Raw genomic sequence first — 1672 nt, forward strand, 5'->3', positions numbered from 1 at the left:
TCCGGGGCGGTCAGTCTGAAGGCGGGTGTTGGCAGTTCAGGTGTGCTCGGCCTTTTGGTCCCGCGACGCTCGCTCATTCCCGGGCGGCTCCCGGGGCTGTGAGCCCGTCCCGCCCCCGGCCCCGTTAGTCCCCTCTCGGCTCCTCCAGGATCTGGGGCAGGTTCTGTTCCTTGCGTGCCGCCGGCGCTTTGGCAGCACCGCCGTAATCCTGGATGGCCTTGGGCTCGTTGGTGTGGTAAGAGCCCTTGTAGCGGTGGTGGTAGAAGTAGAGCAGCACCAGCAGCCCTGACAGCAGCAGGAGCAGGAAGATCACGACTGCGGGGAAGAGACGGCAGTGAGGGAATGGGGAGGGGCCGCGGGGCCGTGCCAGTGGGGAATACCAGCCAGAGGCTTCACTTACACCCGATGATGATCCCAATCCAGCCGTCGTCGTGCACGTGGGGGAACTCTGCAGAGACAGAGGAGGCAGCTGAGGCTGCAGCAAGGTCTCATGCTGGAGCTTCCCTTCTGCAGCTGGTGATTGACGAGGGCTCCATCCCCGCCAGGGTCCCACCACAGCACCCACCTGTGGCCATGTACCAGGGGTCCATCTCAGGAGGGATAAGGAGGGTGCTGAGGGGGAGCATTGAGGCACAGCTCGACTCCACCAGTTCTCCCCGGATGCTGTAGGGTCGCAGGGGGCTGGTGGGGTGGAAGATGGCTTTGAGGGGCACGAGGGTGTTGAATTTCACCCCTGAGAGGCAGCCTGAGAAGCCAGGTGTGTTGTAGCGCTGGATCTCGGGGTCAATCACGCCAGTCTCTGTGGGGCCACAGAAAGAAATTATTCATCCCTTTCAGAGGGCAAGGGCCATGCTGTGCAGAGGAGACCCCAGAGACCCCAGCTGAGGGCAGGACCCAGCTCACCCATCACACGACCCAGGTACAGGTTTTTGGGCGAGTCCAGCTTGCTGTCCACAAACAGGGAAAACTGCTGCTCCATGACAGGGAGGTAGTCCACCTGGGAAGAAGGTGCACAGCATCAGTGCCCACAGAGCCACCCTGCCCATGCCCTCTCCCAGCCTGACCTGAAGCCCCCAGGCCCTACTGGGAGGGTGCCCCAGCCCAACCTGGGTGTAGAGCGTGCGGTGCAGGCGGGTGATGTTGACACGGTGGGGCCGCCCATCCGTCACTGGCTTGTTGGTGAGAGTGAAGACATAGGGGCTGGTGCCCAGCTGGTAGCGTAGCTGCAGGCTCCCTGTGGGCAGCACAGGGCTGTCAGCAGGGCTGGACCTCTCAGTGGGCACATCCAGTCCATCTATAGGCTCAGAAAGTGGCACCCACAGGGCAGGGGGCCTTGCCCTCACCATCATCCTTGATGAGCACGGCCATATAGTCCTTGACAAAGGTGCTGACGTAGAGCAGCACGGCAGGTGCTGAGGTGGTGCTGAAGCTGAAGCTGACCTCCTCGCTGGTAAGGTTGTAGCCAGGCAGGGGCTGCCAGGGGCTGCTCACAATGCTGGCGAACTCACGGGCGGCGTACAGCGACATGGGCAGGATGTTGTACCGCACCCAGGTGCCCTCCTCGAAGTACCCACCAATGTCTGCGGGAGAGCCCACGGGGTGAGGGGAGCGCCGGCTCCTCGGCCCCTCCCGCCCCGCGGAGCGCTGCCGCTCACCGTGGTTGCAGAAGGGC

The 1672-nt window shown here is 63.4% G+C and overlaps 1 protein-coding gene across 1 annotated transcript in view; it reads right to left on the reverse strand.

Moving 5' to 3' along the window:
- Positions 1 to 32: 32 nt before the first annotated feature.
- CNTNAP1 (contactin associated protein 1) overlaps positions 33 to 1672 on the reverse strand; it is a 10298-nt gene continuing 8658 nt past the window's right edge. The window contains 7 exon segments of the mRNA XM_031064126.1: positions 33 to 315; positions 401 to 448; positions 566 to 799; positions 904 to 997; positions 1107 to 1234; positions 1344 to 1580; positions 1656 to 1672. The exon segment at positions 1656 to 1672 is cut by the window's right edge and continues 30 nt beyond it. Coding sequence (XP_030919986.1) covers positions 125 to 315; positions 401 to 448; positions 566 to 799; positions 904 to 997; positions 1107 to 1234; positions 1344 to 1580; positions 1656 to 1672 — 949 coding nt within the window. The 3' untranslated portion in view covers positions 33 to 124.

The sequence above is a fragment of the Geospiza fortis genome, unplaced genomic scaffold (assembly GCF_000277835.1).
Source record: "Geospiza fortis unplaced genomic scaffold, GeoFor_1.0 scaffold324, whole genome shotgun sequence".
In the NCBI taxonomy this organism is placed as follows: Eukaryota; Metazoa; Chordata; class Aves; order Passeriformes; family Thraupidae; genus Geospiza; species Geospiza fortis.